Source organism: Perca fluviatilis, chromosome 23, assembly GCF_010015445.1.
Source record: "Perca fluviatilis chromosome 23, GENO_Pfluv_1.0, whole genome shotgun sequence".
Lineage (NCBI taxonomy): Eukaryota > Metazoa > Chordata > Actinopteri > Perciformes > Percidae > Perca > Perca fluviatilis.
Genome location: NC_053134.1, coordinates 11,807,903 through 11,825,132, shown reverse-complemented (window position 1 = coordinate 11,825,132; position 17,230 = coordinate 11,807,903). Strand labels below are relative to the sequence as shown.

General features: G+C 40.4%; 2 protein-coding genes across 2 annotated transcripts; both read right to left on the bottom strand.

Annotated features, from left to right (window-relative positions):
* Positions 1-2,479: 2,479 nt before the first annotated feature.
* On the bottom strand, positions 2,480-10,020 carry LOC120553761 (E3 ubiquitin-protein ligase TRIM39-like). Its single transcript, XM_039792457.1, has 3 exons — positions 9,904-10,020; positions 9,424-9,727; positions 2,480-4,322 (listed from the first exon to the last, which is right to left on the bottom strand). The coding sequence occupies exons 2-3, from the start codon at positions 9,723-9,725 to the stop codon at positions 2,993-2,995; spliced, it is 1,632 nt and encodes a 543-aa protein (XP_039648391.1). The 5' UTR covers positions 9,726-9,727; positions 9,904-10,020; the 3' UTR covers positions 2,480-2,992.
* On the bottom strand, positions 2,480-13,106 carry LOC120553760 (E3 ubiquitin-protein ligase TRIM39-like). Its single transcript, XM_039792456.1, has 3 exons — positions 12,927-13,106; positions 10,995-12,649; positions 2,480-2,971 (listed from the first exon to the last, which is right to left on the bottom strand). Exon 2 carries the CDS (start codon positions 12,645-12,647, stop codon positions 11,016-11,018), a length of 1,632 nt encoding a protein of 543 aa, XP_039648390.1. The 5' UTR covers positions 12,648-12,649; positions 12,927-13,106; the 3' UTR covers positions 2,480-2,971; positions 10,995-11,015.
* Between the last annotated feature and the right edge of the window lie 4,124 nt (positions 13,107-17,230).

The window sequence follows — 17,230 nt, the reverse complement described above, 5'->3', positions numbered from 1 at the left end:
GTGAATACTTCTGTATTTTTACTACAGCATTACTTTACTACAACAACATTTTCAATGCAAGACTTTTATTTGTAATGGTATTGCTACGTTTATCAGTGTTTTTTGCCCCCAACGGCGCCTTCCTGGCAGTGCTGCCTGGAAGGCACTAGGATTAGGCACTGGTTGTGGTTAGGGTTAAGGTTAAGGTTAAGGTTAGGGTTAGGTGCCTTGAAGGCAGCGGTCGCAGCGCTGCCTGGAAGGAGCAGTTGGGGGCAAAAAACACCATTGAGCTATATTGCTACTTGCTTTGCCCACAAATTAAGCTTAAGTGTGATTGGATATTCACACTAATGGCAGGAACATTCAAATTAGTAGTTTAAGAATATATTATAATTGTTTAGTTTTTTAATCCTACACCCTTTGTATGTCTTAAGGCGCTGACACACCAACCCGATTATCGGCCGTCTGACAGTCTGACGAGGTCAGTGACTCGAGTCTGTTCAGTGTGTTCCGTGCCGTCATCAGTCGGAGGAGCCGTCGGCTTTAATTTGGGCCGATTTGACTTGTTGAATTGGTCGGACTCAAAACCCTTACCAAAATGATGAGCGGGATGAGCGTGATGAACGGCTCTCAAAATCTGACGAAAATCTTTCAAACTGACCTTTGTCAATCACAAAAAACAGACAGATTCAGCAACTGCATACTATTTTCGTAAAATACGAGATCGTATTCCGAACGAGCCGCCATTATGGTCAGGTTTTGAAATTCGGGAGAATCCAGACCCACGTGACGCATTCGTCATTTTCGGTTTTCATTATTTGGGTGACAATGCAGATTAGCACCTCCTGCTGTTATGGAGATGTATTACATCTTGTGCACGCACAGAACGTACGCTCAAGTCGGCATCGCTTCGGTGTGTTCTGAGGCACTTTTTGGAACGACCGGAGCCAAATGATCAGTCTGACTGCCTTTTCTGCCAACAGTCGGCCGTCGGGTTGGTTTAAAGCAGGGGTCTTCAACGTTTTTTAAGCCAAGGACCCCTGAACTGAGAGAGAGACGGATCAGGGACTCCCTAATATTGTATAAAATTGAGTTGCACATTAAACTGAGCCTACACTTACATGTGGGTTGCCTAAAGACTTTGTATATTACTTTTTTAGTGCAAAGAATACAAAGCTATTCAAATAAAAAACTGTTGGCATGATTTTATAAATCATGTTTTATTGTTAAATGTGGCACAGTAACGTTGGATCTTTAGGAATAACTGTATCTGTGGATGACTACCTTACCTATAGGCTAGTAAACCTATCATCAATGTGTTTTTTTTAATTAATAGACTGATTTATATTTGCTTATAATAATAGATTGGATTCATGTTAAGACATTTTAATTTAAAAAAAAAAACTTTTTTTTTAATTACAATAATTTGGTGCCCCCCGCAGTAACTCTGAGGACCCCCTAGGGGTCCCGGACCCCCTGTTAAAGATCTCTGTCTTAGAGTATTGAGAGCTTGTTGAAACTGCATCATTAGCTGCTATGGTAAAACACTGGTTGTGTCATCACAGATTGGGGTATGGCTCTAGGTACAACATGCTTGTACTTTAAATCCATAGAAAGCATCAAGATTGGCCATTTTAACACTTTTTTCCCACAGGAATCTTCCAATATTTACTTTCTTGCCCTCAAATTCTCCCTTCTACTTCCATTGTGGAGCAAATTTACTCATATTTGACATCAACCTCGTGTAGGGCCAACCTTAAAATATGCAAGTGTATTAATGTCATTTTAAATTCACACAATATAATAAATGTATATCCACACGGAATGGAAAATCTGTCCAAAAATATCTTCAACTTCAGGATGTTTGATTTCCATTCTCTATAGCATACTGTCTGCGTATCATCATCATCATCATTATCATCATCACCATCATCAACTTTATTGCCAGACTCAAGGTCCATTCAGAAAACACAGAAAAGAGAAAGATAAACATACTGTATACAGAGAACTAAAAACAAAAGAAACAACATAGCTACCTCTTTCATTGCTTACTTGATCACTCGTTTCATGCTGTATCAAAGGATTCAATAGTAACCTACTCTGGAAAACATCAAGAGACATTTGTCACTAAAGAAAAATGGGCTGGTGTCCCATTAATGGAATCCAAACAGTGCAACACACCGGGTGTTAGTCATAGTTATGGATGAGCTCCATCAGTGGTGCTAAAGAACATCAGCCCTCGCATCTCACTCGAGTATAATGTGTGCATTCACTCTATCTCACACACACACACACCAGTGTGTGGGCAGGAAAACATAGGCAGTAATCAGGAGTGAATGCAGTGGGCAGACGTTTGATTGACTTACAAATCTTACCAAAAAAAAATGGCAATGTATTTTAGTATGGTAGAACATCTATAGGCAAGAGTTCAAATGTTTTACAAACAGGAGTTTAATATTGTTTGTGATAGAGCTTCCAGGGTAGAAATGACACAAGCAAATCAGTCTTAATGTGCAGTTTATTTACACAAACTTGTCAAATGCACAAAGCCACTGCAAATTACAAGAACAAAGCAAAATGAAGACTGCGTACACACTGGTCTTCCCAGTACTGTCCCTTTCTGTAATTTTCCATCTGATAAATCGTAGTCAGGGTAGTGGCTATAAACAGTATGGCTGGATTCAAAGGGCCAAGGAGATCTGTGTGATGTGATTTTGCAGGAAAATCACAATTTAACAATCACTGACAGCATGCTTTGTTTTGTCTTATTAAAGTAACATTAAATTATATCCCCATTATACTACAAGATCTGACAACATTACTGTGTAACATTAGAATCAGTAGTTTACATTTACACATTTACAGTAAAGTAGAACCTGTAGATAAAGAGATCAGTAGATTACCAATATAACATTTAGTTTTCACTAAACCCGTTTTCTGAAACGGACCCCTGTTAAGTGTGTAAAAAGAGACCAATGTTCATTTTTCCGTGGTTTTTAAAGAAAGAACAAACTCAGTGTGTTTGAGGAACAGGGGTTATGATGATCGGGGCAGAGTTTGTTCCATTTGTGTTGCCTTGAGTGCAGAAGTATGGATACAGTTTCTCTGTAAAGTGGCAGCCAGTGAAATAATAGATATTTGATTTAGAATTCACATCGTAGAACGAAACCACTCCCTTAATATAGTCCACAAAGACGCCCACCTTCTCAAGCTTTTCTTTTAGTGTGATTTTAACACTTGGTTTTGTGTATGCATAATATATACTGTCATCAAGCCCAATGGTCCAGTAACCATTTTTAACTGACACAGCTATGTTCTCCTTTCTATCAACAGACTCTTTGACCACTCCAAGAATCCAGTCAGTTTTTCCTTTCACTTGCACTTCATAGTAAAACTTCCCTGTTGTGAATCCCTCCTTTGCCAAAACATCTGGATACACTTTAAATCTCTTTGGGCTGTCGGGAAGATTCTGTTCCGTGTCTACATCTTTCACCTGTTTTCCATCCTGGCTTATGACAAGTGAGCAAAATGCTGTGTCAGGGTCAAAGGTCAAGTCCACTGCATGTTCTCTCATTTTTTTCATTTTGATCTCAGGAAGCTCTTCCATTATTTCATCAACTTTCTGTTTCAGCTGCGTCACAGCTCCTCTCACTGCCTTGAAAGACAGATCGCTGTGAACACCAATCTTGGCCCAGTCCTTGTTTAAAGGGGAGCACAAGGTTGGGAAGCTCTGGAGAAAATGGTGGTGATCCTCAGAACGTGACAGCTGCTCCAGCTGGGTGCTTCTGCTCTCGAGCTCAGCGATCTCCATCCTCAGTTCTGTGAGAAAACCTTCAGCCTTTTGCTTTGTTGCTCTGTACCTCTCCTCAATCACCTCAGCAAGCTCGGCCTGGCTTCTCTGGAGGGAGCGGATCAAGTCAGTGAAGACCTGCTCACTGGTTTCTTTCTCTTTCTCAGCTTCTCTTTGGCTGACGTCAACAGAATTTTCAATCTCAGCTATTTTCTTGGACCGTGATTGTATGGTCTGTTGGATATTTGCCATGGTCTCATCTTTTCTTGCCATCATTGCTTCATATTCTTCCTCAAGTGGGACAACGTTGTGACTCTTGTGATCGGTTTTGAAACACGAGACACAGATACAGGCCTGCTCAGTCCTGCAGTACAGTTCTGTTGTCTTGTTGTGCGTCTTGCACATTCTGTCATCAAGATTCTTCACAGGGTCTAATAATGTGTGGCCCTTGAGAGCAGCAACTCTATGATGTGGCTCAAGGTGCATTTCACAGAAAGACACTAGACACGTCTGGCAAGATTTAACAGCATTTAGCTTCATCTCAGAGCAGATGGCGAGAGGGGGGTGTGATGTGTGATGCAGGTGACGTGCCGACGTGTAAGGTGAGCGTATTGTGTCACTTCCGGTGTTCCCGTGTTACAAACGCTAGTTTGCTGCTCCGGCAAAAACTTACTGAACTCTGCTTCACTGTTTAAATTAGCAGCTATTTGCCTGGATTGCATTTGAATTACAATTGTTTTACTCAAGCACTTATACTTAGTTTCACTTACAGCGACTGACTCGCTGAATTTACAATTGTTAAAACACTGTTAGCTACTTTAGCTTAGCCATTAGCAATGGCTAATTCCTCTCCCTCTCCTGCTCTCTCTTGCTCTGTGTGTCAAATGTTTAGCTATTCCCCTGCCTCCTTTAGTGATAACGATACATGTAATAAATGTAGTATATTGCCGTTTTGGAGGCAAGGCTTAGTGAATTTGAGTCACGCTCCGCACCATGGAATCAGAATCGTATGCTTCCGTAGCTAGCCAGCACCATGTAGTTAATGCGGGCCAACATACTGTAGCTTCTGTAGCTTCTGCTAGCTGTCCCCCGGCAGACCCCGAGCAGCCGGGCGAGTGGGTGACTGTCCCGGAGGGAGCGTAAGCGTTAGATCTAGACCAGGGGTGCACATGATGAAGGTCGCTCTAAACCGGAGCGTCTTCGCCTCTCTAACAGGTTCTCCCTACCGCGATACACCGCGCAAGAAGCCAGTTCTGGTTATTGGGAGCTCTATACTGCGATATGTGAAGCCGCGGCCCCGGCGGTACAGTAGGCCTACCTATGGTCATATGTGCCCCCGGGGCTGGAGCGGGCGATATAGAAACCCATCTAAAGCTGCTGGCAAAAAGAACCGTAAATTCAGTAAGATCATACTTCACGTAAGGGGGAATGGTCGTAAATCCGGAGATCACTAAAATGAATGTTGAGTCACTTTGTGCATACGCAAAGACAATGTCGGACTCAGTAGTTTTCTCTGGACCCCTGCCAAACCTGACCAGTGATGAAATGTACAGCCGTACGTCATCCTTCCACCGCTGGTTGTCGGGGTGGTGCCCAGCTAATGATGTGGGCTATGTGAATAACTGGAGGGCGTTCTGGGGAAAGCCTGGTCTGATTGAGAGAGACGGCATTCATCCCACCTGGGACGGTGCCTCTCTCATATCAAAAAATCTGAACGAGTTTATCAGACATAAACCATGACAACCCAAGTTTGATATTAGTAATCAGAGGTGCAGTGCTACGCGCCCCTCTGTGCTTCCGTTGGAGCAGTCGCCCACTCATAGTCTAATAACCACGGTGTCTGTCCCCCGGCTCAGATCGGTTAAATCAAAGGTAAACAAAAGATGCGCTATACTTAACAACCTAATTGGAATTAAAACTACTGCAATAGAACAAAATAGGAAAATTAGATGTGGACTATTAAATATTAGATCTCTGTCTTCTAAAGCAGTACTGGTAAACGAGTTGATATCAGACAATAAAATTGATTTATTTTGTCTTACTGAAACCTGGCTGGGCCATGAAGACTATGTTAGTCTAAATGAAGCCACTCCTCCCAGCCATATTAATACTCAAATTCCTAGAGGCTCAGGCCGAGGAGGGGGAGTTGCAGCCATCTTTGATGCAAGCCTGCTAATTACTCCTAAACCTAAATTACATTATAACTCATTTGAAAGTCTTGTTCTTAATCTTCAACATCCAAAATGGAAAACATTACAGCCAATTATAATCGTTTGTTATTTACAGGGCTCCAGGTCCCGTATTCTGAATTTTTATCTGAATTCTCAGAGTTTTTATCATGTTGCGTCGTTAAATCAGACACAGTACTTCTTGTAGGTGATTTTAATATCCATGTGGACGTTGACAATGACAGCCTTAGTACTGCTTTCAACTCATTACTGGATTCAATCGGTTTCAGTCAGAGTGTGCACAAGGCGACGCACTGTTTTAACCACACCCCTCGACCTTGTGCTGGCATATGGTATTGAAATTGAGGATTTAATAATATTTTCGCAGAATTCGGTATTATCAGATCATTCTTTAATCACTTTCGAATTCTTACTACCTGATTATATTAAATTAGATAAAAGCTCCTACACCAGATGCTTATCTGACAGTGCTATAGCTAAATTTAAAGAAGATATTCCAACAGCATTCGACTCTATGTCATTGCCTACCATAACAGAGGGCCTGTATGTTAACCTCAGTCCCTCTCAAATTGATGCATTTGTAGACGGTGTTACGACATGCCTACGGGCGACCTTAGACTCCGTTACACTCCCCTGAAAAAGAAGATGATGAAGCAAAGGAAACTAGCACCTTGGTATAACTCCCAAACTCCGAAATTAAAACAAATCTCGCGAAACCTCGAATGTAACTGGCGTTCCACCAAGGTGGAAGAATCTCGTTTGGATTGGCAAGAAAGTCTCAAAACCTATAGGAAGGCCCTAAGAAAGGCCAGATCAGACTATTACTCATCACTAATAGAAGAAAACAAGAACAACCCAAGGTTTCTTTTCAGCACTGTCGCCAGGCTGACAGATAGCCACAGCTCTACTGAGCCTTCTATTCCTCTAGCTCTGAGTAGTGATGACTTCATGAGCTTCTTCAATGATAAAATTACAACAATTAGAGATCAAATTCATCACCTTTTACACTCAACTTCTAACGGTTCACCTTTAAACGCAGAGTCGTTAGAAATAAAGACTAGTCTCGACATATACTTAGACTGCTTTTATCCTATAGATCTTCAACAATTATTGTTAAAGATATCCTCAGCTAAGCCATCTACCTGTCTCTTGGACCCCATCCCAACGAGACTACTCAAAGAAGCATTACCTGTGGTTAACACCTCATTACTAGATATGATCAATATGTCTCTATTAACAGGTTATGTACCACAGTCATTTAAAGTAGCTGTGATAAAACCTCTTCTGAAAAAACCCACCCTGGATCCTGAGGTCTTAGCAAACTATAGACCTATATCTAACCTTCCTTTTCTATCCAAGATCCTTGAGAAGGTGGTTGCTAATCAGTTATGTGATTTTCTACATAGCAACAGTTTATTTGATGACTTTCAATCAGGATTTAGAAAGAATCATAGCACAGAGACGGCACTGGTGAAAATTACTAACGACCTTTTGCTGCTGCAGACAAAGGTCTTGTCTCCATTCTTGTTTTACTAGATCTTAGTGCTGCATTTGACACAATTGACCATTCAATCCTGTTACAGAGATTGGAACACTTGGTTGGCATTAAAGGAATTGCTCTGAGTTGGTTTAGGTCCTATTTCTCTGATCGATCTCAATTTGTGAATGTTAATGATAAATCCTCGAAATGCGTAAAGTTAGCCATGGGGTTCCTCAAGGCTCAGTGCTTGGACCAATTCTATTCTCCTTATATATGCTTCCTCTAGGCAATATTATTAGAAAACACTCAATTAACTTTCACTGTTATGCGGATGACACCCAATTATACTTGTCAATCAAACCAGACGAAACCAGTCAGCTAGCAAAATTTCAAGAGTGCATTAAGGATATAAAATCCTGGATGACCTATAATTTTCTGATGTTAAACCCTAACAAAACTGAGATTTTGTGCTGGGCCCTAAACACCTCCGAACTTCATTATCTAGAGATATAGCTACTCTGGATGGTGTTGCCCTGGCCTCCAGCACCACTGTTAGAAATTTTAGGAGTTATCTTTGATCAGGATATATCCTTTAATGCCAATCTAAAACAAACCTCAAGAACAGCCTTTTTTCATCTTCGTAACATTGCCAAAATTAGGAATATCCTGTCTCAAAACACGCTGAAAAACTAGTCCATGCATTTGTTACTTCCAGGCTGGACTATTGTAATTCCCTACTGTCAGGTTGCTCAAATAAGTCTCTTAAGACTCTCCAGCTGATCCAGAATGCTGCAGCGTGTTCTCACAAGAACTAAGAAAAGAGATCATATTTCTCCTGTATTAGCTTCTCTGCATTGGCTTCCTGTTGAATCCAGGATTGAGTTTAAAGTCCTTCTCTTGACCTACAAAGCTCTAAATGGTCTAGCACCATCATATTTAGAAGAGCTCCTAATACCCTATTGTCCTACTAGAGCACTGCGCTCCCAGAATGCAGAGTTACTGGTGGTACCTAGAGTCTCTAAAAGTAGAATGGGAGCTAGAGCCTTCAGTTATCAGGCTCCTCTCCTATGGAACCAGCTCCCGATCTGGGTTCGGGGGGCAGAAACTGTCACCTCATTCAAGAATGAACTTAAAACTCTCCTATTTGATAAAGCTTATAGTTAGGGAGTGAGGAGTTGCAGTGTTCACCTAACTGGCCCAACTGCTTCTCTTCATAATTGTTAGATTAATAATACATAACAAAGTAGAGGGAAGGCAGGCCAGGCCAAGCATCCTCGGCGGGGGGAGAGTTCTAAGCCCGAAAAAGCTACCTCTCCTTCTGACCTGTCTCTTAGTTACCTGTTATAGTTACGCTGTTATAGTCCTAGACTGCGGGGGACTTCCTTCCTTTGACACACTGAGCTGCTCTCTCTTCTCCCTTTCTATTACTGTTTCTATTACTGTTACTATTACTATTACTATTTGTGTGCAGCCCGTCCCAGAAATGCTTGTTACTAATCCTAGCTTCTGGGGAGTTTACTCCCCGGAGTCCTTATGCTTTTTTTCCCCCAGCGTATTTCCTTGGAGAACGTTTGCACCAAGACCCTGGTTGCAGCTGTCGCCGTGGTCCTGCTGCACTCCCTGCTGAGCTCAGCGATGCCCTGCAATGTCATGCTGCGTCCTGCTGAACCCTGCAGCTTCCCGCTACATCCAGTCACTGTTCCATTATTAATGTGACTACTATCGCCACTGTTCATCACAACCCCCAACCTGCGTCAGACACCGCCTACCAAGAGCCTGGGTCTGTCCGAGGTTTCTTCCCAAGAGGGAGTTTTTCCTCGCCACTGTCGCACTGCTTGCTCTTGAGGGAATTACTGGAATTGTTGGAATTGTTGGGGCTTTGTAAAATATAGAGTGTGGTCTAGACCTACTCTATCTGTAAAGTGTCTCGAGATAACTTATGTTATGATTTGATACTATAAATAAAATTGAATTGAATTGAGATGTCACAAAGAACGTCTGCTGATCCAGGGAGATGTGGGTCTGGAGTTGAGGCTTTGATTCGAACTAATGTCTTAAACTCAGCAGCTAACTCAGACATGACAGTGTTGACTTGGAGTTCAGGTCTTGGAGAAAATGGCGTTTTGCATAAAGGACACTGGTAAATGTCACACCCGTCCCAATACGTATGAATACATGCACTACAGAAATTGTGTCCACAGGGCGTTGAGACTGGCTCAGTGAACACATCCAGACAGACAGAACACAGGAACTTTTCCTCTGACAGCAGACAGCTGGCAGTCGCCATATCTGGACAAAGTAAAAAGTAAGTATTAAAAAATACAATAAAGTAAGTAAAAATACAATTACAACACATACAATTCAGGTCAATGGGCGAAATGATCTGTTGAAACGTTATATTTTATGATATGTGTGCCAGGAAACACATAAAGGAAAGGGAACAGTTGAAATATTGTCTTTCTTACCATTAAAGTAGCACGTTTTAAAAGCAGCTAAGCAGAAAAGTCAAAATAAACTACACTTTGGAAATAGTTTCCTCGTTCTATTTGAGTTTCGTTTCAGGACAATGACGTTGTTAGAGGCTCCTCCCCTGCTCCGTCACCATATAGGCCTAGTACTTCCTGGTCAAATTTAACTCTTTCGACTCCATTCACAACCGTAAATCTTTGCATTTTAAAAAACAATATATCAAGACTATAATTCATGAATATACAAGTTAGCTATAGCCTAAGTTAAAATATATAACTTTGGGTGATAACTGGCACTAAAAGAAAATAGTGAGTGTATAGTTAACTTGATCTACAGGAGACTATTTCATCTCAACTCTCATCTTATTTCATGAAGAGAGTTGTTCTATTTCTACTTGTTACACACACATACACTTAAAAGTTGTTGAAATGTTTTACAGCTATGAGTTTAATATTGTGACAGAGCTTTTAGGTAGAAATGACACAAGGAAATCAGTCTAGATGTGTAGTATATGTAGGCTCCCTTTACAAATTCACACAAGCTCTTCATTTCAGACCACTGGGAATTCCAAAGAACCAGCAAAATGAAGAATGTATACGCACTGGTCATTTCTTTCTTAGTACCACCCCCCTTCTGTAATTCTCCCTATGATAAATCAGTGCTATGGCTGTATACACAGTATGTCTTGATTTGAGAGGAATTAAGAGGAGAGAGGATAATGTTACACTATTACATATAACTTCATTCAACAATCAAAATGCACAAGGGAGCGAAATAATAACATAAAAGTAACATTACATTATATCCTGAGAAGTGACAGACAGCCTCTTCCATTGTATAACAAGATGCTCTGACAACATAACGGTGCAACATTAGTATCATCAGTTTACATTTAAAGAAAGGTACACTGCAGGCAAAGGAACAGAAGGCCACCTGTGATGAAGTGTCATACTTTTACTTATCCATGCATGAAAAAAAACATTTAAATGTTACAGAGGCCATTTACAATATAACATTTGAAAGTTTGTTAATACTTTAAGCAGATCTGTTAAGTGTGTAAAAAGAGACCAATGTTCATTTTTCCGTGGTTTTTAAAGAAAGAACAAACTCAGTGTGTTTGAGGAACAGGGGTTATGATGATCGGGGCAGAGTTTGTTCCATTTGTGTTGCCTTGAGTGCAGAAGTATGGATACAGTTTCTCTGTAAAGTGGCAGCCAGTGAAAGAATAGATATTTGATTTAGAATTCACATTGTAGAAAGAAACCACTCCCTTAATATAGTCCACAAAGACGCCCACCTTCTCAAGCTTTTCTTTTAGTGTGATTTTAACACTTGCTTTTGTGTATGCATAATATATACTGTCATCAAGCCCAATGGTCCAGTAACCATTTTTAACTGACAGAGCTATTTCCTCCTTTCTATCAACAGACTCTTTGACCACTCCAAGAATCCAGTCAGTATTTCCTTTCACTTGCACTTCATAGTAAAACTTCCCTGTTGTGAATCCCTCCTTTGCCAAAATATCTGAAAACACTTTAAATCTCTTTGGGCTGTCGGGAAGATTCTGTTCCGTGTCTACATCTTTCACCTGTTTTCCATCCTGGCTTATGACAAGTGAGCAAAATGCTGTGTCAGGGTCAAAGGTCAAGTCCACTGCATGTTCTCTCATTTTTTTCATTTTGATCTCAGGAAGCTCTTCCATTATTTCATCAACTTTCTGTTTCAGCTGCGTCATAGCTCCTTTCACTGCCTTGAAAGACAGATCGCTGTGAACACCAATCTTGGCCCAGTCCTTGTTTAAAGGGGAGCACAAGGTTGGGAAGCTCTGGAGAAAATGGTGGTGATCCTCAGAACGTGACAGCTGCTCCAGCTGGGTGCTTCTGCTCTCGAGCTCAGCGATCTCCATCCTCAGTTCTGTGAGAAAACCTTCAGCCTTTTGCTTTGTTGCTCTGTACCTCTCCTCAATCACCTCAGCAAGCTCGGCCTGGCTTCTCTGGAGGGAGCGGATCAAGTCAGTGAAGACCTGCTCACTGGTTTCTTTCTCTTTCTCAGCTTCTCTTTGGCTGACGTCAACAGAGTTTTCAATCTCAGCTATTTTCTTGGACCGTGATTGTATGGTCTGTTGGATATTTGCCATGGTCTCATCTTTTCTTGCCATCATTGCTTCATATTCTTCCTCAAGTGGGACAACGTTGTGACTCTTGTGATCGGTTTTGAAACACGAGACACAGATACAGGCCTGCTCAGTCCTGCAGTACAGTTCTGTTGTCTTGTTGTGCGTCTTGCACATTCTGTCATCAAGATTCTTCACAGGGTCTAATAATGTGTGGCCCTTGAGAGCAGCAACTCTATGATGTGGCTCAAGGTGCATTTCACAGAAAGACACTAGACACGTCTGGCAAGATTTAACAGCATTTAGCTTCATCTCAGAGCAGATGTCACAAAGAACGTCTGCTGATCCAGGGAGATGTGGGTCTGGAGTTGAGGCTTTGATTCGAACTAATGTCTTAAACTCAGCAGCTAACTCAGACATGACAGTGTTGACTTGGAGTTCAGGTCTTGGAGAAAATGGCGTTTTGCATAAAGGACACTGGTAAATGTCACACCCGTCCCAATACGTATGAATACATGCACTACAGAAATTGTGTCCACAGGGCGTTGAGACTGGCTCAGTGAACACATCCAGACAGACAGAACACAGGAACTTCTCCTCTGACAGCAGACAGCTGGCAGTCGCCATATCTGGACAAAGTAAGTAAAAAGTAAAAATACAATTACAACTCATTCAATTCAAGTCAATAGGCAGGATCATTTTTTTACATAAACTGTATATTTTATCATATGTACAGCAAAAAACACCTAAAGGACAATTTAACTAGATTATCTTTCTTACCTGTAAAGTAAGAAGTTATGAAAGAAGCTGCCCTAAAAGAATCAAAGGAAACTACACTGTGACAACTTGTCCGCCAGTCCACTTATTCGTTTCAGCATGGTGACATTGGTAAGGGCCAATCATTACCGTCTTCTTCTTCTTCTTCTTCTTCTTCTTCTTCTTCTTCTTCTTCTTCTTCTTCTTCTTCTTCTTCTTCTTCTTCTTCTTCGTCTTCTTTCTCTTCTTTTTGATGTTTTATGGCTGTTGGCAAACAATATTATTGTGCATTAATACCAACTGGTATGGAGTGGATCTGGACTCCACCTACAGGCCTACATTCAAGTCTAATCTAACTGTAAAGGAAAGAATAAATGTGTGTGTGTGTGTGTGTTATATTGTGTTGTATTTTCATATGATTTCAATTGACAAAAAAATTATTGAATTGATTGAGTGATGTTTATTGATAGATCCTACATGCCTACTGTATGTGTTTCGCAATTGGACGATGACCTGATTAAGCTAGGATGGTACTCACCTGTGGCCAAAAAACCTCTACAGCCTGTAACCTGAGCTACTGCTCTGGTGCGACTCCATAGACGTTTACAAAACCAGATCTGTCTTTATTCTCCAGCTCAAGACAAAGATGAAAAGCTCTCTTGTGTTGTCTTCTTAATAACCACTGCTTGCTCCAGATTTTCTTCCAATATTTCCTGTAGGTTTGAAGAGGTCTTCCACTTTGAAACACAATAGTAGGCTACAAGGAGTGTCTCTAAATTACAGTAGTAACCCTAACCCTCTTCACTAACCATTTGAGGTCATTTTTGAAGTCAACACATTTTGTCAACTGTTTTGTTTTGATTGTGCCAAGGGCATTTCGTTTTAGTTTCAGTAAGTTAAAAAAATACATTCTAAGACAACACTACCAACATTAGAATGTTCCCTGTTGTTCTTTAATTGTTGTGCCACGGGCTTCAGATATTGAAACAAAAACAGGATCACTCTTCTCCCCAGAACTTCTCTGTAAAAGAAGATTTACAGTCACTGAGCTCAACTTCATTTCTTTAAGATGCAAAAGGCCATCAGTTCCCTTCTCTTAGCATCATTGCAGCATTTGTGGACAGTAAACATGTTCTAAAGTCTCTTGGTGAGTATAAAATGCCTGCTTTCCTATATTATATTTTCCTATTTTAAATAATGAACCTGTATGACCAAAACATAACCTGGATTTCTCTCTCTCTCTCTCTCTCTCTCTCTCTCTCTCTCTCTCTCTCTCTCTCTCTCTCTCTCTCTCTCTCTCTCTCTCTCTCTCTCTCTGGGTTCTCCTTGTGCTTCTCATCATATCTACTTTTCTTTGAATTCTGTATAGCCAAAGTATAACCATGTTCCTGTTGTCTCTTTTGCATTTGCCACACTGAAATTTCTTTCAGCTTATGCTTAATTGTGGTCTTCATTTCCGTTTTACTAAAGAATACTGTGATGTCAACTGTGATTAGTTTTTGTGGCTTCCCTTGCACATTTGTCAGCTATTGAATTTCCTTTGATAAGATAAGATATACTTTCTTGTCCCCGAAGGGAAATTTGTTTTGGACTCTGTCCGTTCCGCAGCTTTACAAAGACAACACAAAATACAGAAAATAAGCATCATGCTTTCATATGCATTAGATAGGTACCTATATAGTAAGCACATTTGATTCCTATATGTGCTGGTATCCAAACAGGTGTTATATTTAGTCCCATCTTTAGATTTTTTGCTGTATCTCTATTTAAGCATTCTGCTGTCTGAATTGCCATATGCTTCAAGCTGCTTCCCCGGCTCTGTCACTATACATTTCTTGGTAAAAAAAAAAAATTAAATAAAAATATATATATATTTTTTATAATAAAATAGACTTCCTGCAACTCTATTCACAAGATTATTGGTATCTGTAAAGTGAAACAATATTAGAGCATCACTTAAGTCAATATGATTATATTGTGGGAAAGATAATAATAATAATAATAATAATAATAATAATAATAATAATAATAATAATAATAATAATAATAATAATTGCTGGGATATTTCTGTCTGGACCAAAGTGGTAGCAAACACTGACAGACCGACATTGCCATAATGCCATTGCTACTACGGCTAAAAATCAGTAGGAGTATAGGAGTAGCCAGAGCCATAGAGACTCTGGGAGTAGCTAATGTCAAGTACACGTCCTGTTCCACTCCTATATTACAAAAAGTCTCCCTTGACTCTCCCCAGAAATCAAGTTGGCCTCATCCCTAGTGTTTTCTTTTGCTCTTTGAATACATGGTTGTGTTCTGAGACCGGCCCGGAGCTTTCACTTTGGCAAATTCCTGCTTCATCTCTAACAGGCCCTTGGTTCAGAAATTCTCTGGTTCTCCTTTAAGATTATTATTAGTTTATCTTGGCTTTCCCCATCACACAAAAGTAGTAATAAGGATAGCACAGTCTCATAGTTCTCTATTTCTTTTCATAAGATTCCTGTAGTCTGTTATCTCTTTTGAAATGTTGTATCATCTGTGTGAATTGTGCTGTAGTTACCTTTGTCAAATTTTCATAACTTGTAAAACTGGAGCTGCACTCTCTTGGAAGAGGCCATCCTGTCATGTGCCTTCCAGTTGAGTCTGACCACAAGAGGTCAGGCACAACAAGGAGGAGCTGAGTGGCTCAAACTTTACCCATCTCCACTTTTACAGGGCACTCCTGGAAGTTGAACCTCTGCTCCATACAAAACTATACAGATTTAACAATGCAAACATAATATGTAAAATGCTTAAAAACAGTATTGATTCTTTGTGTAATTTAGTCTCATTCATCATTCAATAAAAAAATGTCTGTCATGTAAGATGATTTTTCATAATTTTATAAAAAAAATATATATAACTTTCTGTTTACCCATTATTTTCACACATTCTAACCAATTCTCATCTTCTCTGTGCAAGATTTGCCACGGGACAAACACCCAGCTGTCTACCTAATGAGACAGGCTCAAATCCAAGCAAGCAGATGTTGAAACCTGGCAAATATAATGTGAAATTGAAATGAATGGATGCATAAGGCTGCGGTAGCATGTGCGCGTCTTATTCTTGTGCCTATTTTTACACACATACCTCTTTTCTGTCATACAATCACACATGCACACACCAATGCACATTGTTTGCTTTTTCCTTAGCCATTTTGACGTGCATGCTCAGTCGAGCCCTTCTCCTACCCCCTGTGGGAGAAACCATTGGAGGGCCACATACTAACTACATCAGAATGAGACTGGACACAGAGGCATTGGCTAGGCATGGACATGATCTGGCTTTTCTGGGAAACCACATTTCTGTTTGTTCTACCATGTGTCACCCATGCAAATATGAGGAAATGGAAAACGGACAGGCCCCAAATTCCTATCCATAGAACGATGCTCTTCTGTACCTTTTATCATGTTTTGTTTGGATTGATGCTTACTAGGGAAAAGTTGACCTAATGGACGACATCCTCTGCTAAGTAATGTTGTTTTGGTAGACTGATTGTCGCCAGTCCAGGTGATCACTGCAGAGTTCCTCCCCCTGCAGCCACCATCTATTCCTAATGGCTTGCAAACTTATTGAATTACTGAGGTGGAAAAAGAGGCAAATGCATAGTGAAGAGTCTGTTGGAGAGGAAGTCTTGCTCTGATGAAGAATCATGATTACATAAAGAAGGGGACAGGGGCCGTCTTTCAGTTATTTTATTTAGAAAATATTTATTGGCTTTGATGCATGAGTTCTTATTTCTAAATAGTGTGGTGTCCTTATTGCTCGTTGCCTTTTCATTTTTTTTCTTCTTTTTCTCATATAGATTTGCCTTGTGGGTTTTGTGTATAGCTGCATTTCTTTGGTGATTACACAACTCGTGAAAAAAAGCAATCAAGTCCAGACAATGAAATCAAAGTCGATCGAGCTCAATGCTGAAATACCACATTACCATGTCTTTGGGGTCACAGAGGCGCTCTGTTCTGTCATTTGGTAGTCTTCTTTATTTAATGAAGAGCAATTTGAAAATCAATTGTTAGTAGTGGCTTGATGGAATTCTTAATGAGATGTATCCATGTCAACAGTAAGGGCTTCAAACTGTATTCAACTATTTATTAAACATTAATTTATGTACAAACTTGACATGCAAAAAAGCCTACACAGAGTTTGTTTACTGTAGTCTGTGCTCCCCCCCTCTCCCTCTTTATCTTTGTTTATTCATGTGCACCTCATTGAGAAATTCTTCAGGGGCTATGTGGTTACATTGTAACCAAGGCTATGCTGTTAATGGCACGGTGGTATTCAGCCTATCTCGTGTCCATTTCCTTCTCACTCCACATTGTGACCCTTTCAACAAGTTCACACTGTGCTGCCTTCAATGACTGTCAGAAATATGAAAATAGTCTAAAAGAATAAAGAAGAATAAAAGTCAATAAACA